Here is a 1,265-nt window from a genome sequence, read left to right as displayed (position 1 = left end):
AGTATCTTTTTTTTTAAAGGCTCCTTTGGTGTCAGGAGAGTTTTTTCTAAATCACACAGCTGATTTAAAAGCCATAAACTTATTTTTTTCCCCCTCTTTATACGACCAAATATTGCTATTTATTTTTCTTCCACTGCAGGGATTGCTGAAACTCTTGGAGGGAACAATCGTCAACGTTCCAGAGAAAAACTCTAGAAAACTAAGAGGTGAAACGGTTCAGGTCGACACAACCAACATTCTGTTTGTTGCGTCGGGAGCTTTCAACGGCCTCGACAGGATTATAAGCCGAAGGAAGAATGAAAAGGTAAATGGAACCTGCCTCATTCCTAGACGACGCATCGCTTCATCTCTGATTGGTTTCTTTTTTTAATCTGTTTTAGTATTTGGGATTTGGAACGCCGTCTAACTTGGGGAAAGGGCGCCGAGCGGCCGCCGCAGCGGACCTGGCCAACAGCAGCGGCGAAACGGACGCCGTGGCGGAGATCGAGGAGAAGGACCGGCTGCTGAAGCACGTGGAGGCGAGGGACCTGATCGAGTTTGGAATGATCCCGGAGTTCGTCGGCCGTCTTCCCGTCGTGGTTCCTCTGCACAGCTTGGATGAGGACACGCTGGTCCGAATCCTGACCGAACCGCGGAACGCTGTGGTTCCTCAGTACCAGGCTCTGTTCAGCATGGACAAAGTGAGGACGCCGGTTAGTTTTGCCCAGTGGCGTCACAGAGGTAGCAACCTAATGGAGCGTGTGTGTTTTGATCTGTAGTGCGAGCTGAATGTGACCCCGGATGCCTTGAGAGCCATCGCCAGATTGGCCTTGGAGAGAAAAACCGGAGCTCGTGGCCTCAGATCCATCATGGTTCGTCACTTTCCATCAAAGTTTTCATTCTTTAACGTTTCCTGCTTTTAATCCTCTGTAATATTATGAACCCATTGTTCCTACAAATACAGGAGAAACTTCTTCTTGAGCCCATGTTTGAGGTGCCTCACTCCGACATCGCTGCCGTCGAACTGGACAAAGATGTGGTTCAGGGAAAATCGCAGCCCAGATACATCCGGTCAGTACTTCACTGCTTTCTGGACAAAAAAAACAAACAGATATTGGCTTATTGCATAGATGTCCATACCTATTAAGAATTTTCATATTGCTGGGCGATATACGGAATATACTTGATGGATCTGGAGTTTATTTTATTTAACTCACAATAGTCAAAATGACTCTATTGCAACCATCGAGTTCAAATTCTAATAATAGTCTGTAAATATACTAATC

General features: G+C 46.2%; 1 protein-coding gene across 2 annotated transcripts in view; it reads left to right on the top strand.

Annotated features, from left to right (window-relative positions):
- Positions 1–1,265, top strand: part of clpx (caseinolytic mitochondrial matrix peptidase chaperone subunit) — an 18,064-nt gene that overhangs the window by 14,063 nt on the left and 2,736 nt on the right. For both annotated transcript variants that reach the window (XM_015393773.1, XM_015393772.1), the window contains 4 exons: positions 140–304; positions 381–680; positions 759–851; positions 944–1,050. In XM_015393773.1, coding sequence (XP_015249259.1) covers positions 140–304; positions 381–680; positions 759–851; positions 944–1,050 — 665 coding nt within the window. The remainder of the gene's footprint in view (positions 1–139; positions 305–380; positions 681–758; positions 852–943; positions 1,051–1,265) is intronic.

The sequence above is a fragment of the Cyprinodon variegatus genome, unplaced genomic scaffold (assembly GCF_000732505.1).
Source record: "Cyprinodon variegatus isolate N-32 unplaced genomic scaffold, C_variegatus-1.0 Scaffold656, whole genome shotgun sequence".
NCBI lineage: Eukaryota > Metazoa > Chordata > Actinopteri > Cyprinodontiformes > Cyprinodontidae > Cyprinodon > Cyprinodon variegatus.
This window is presented reverse-complemented; position numbering and strand designations above follow the sequence as displayed.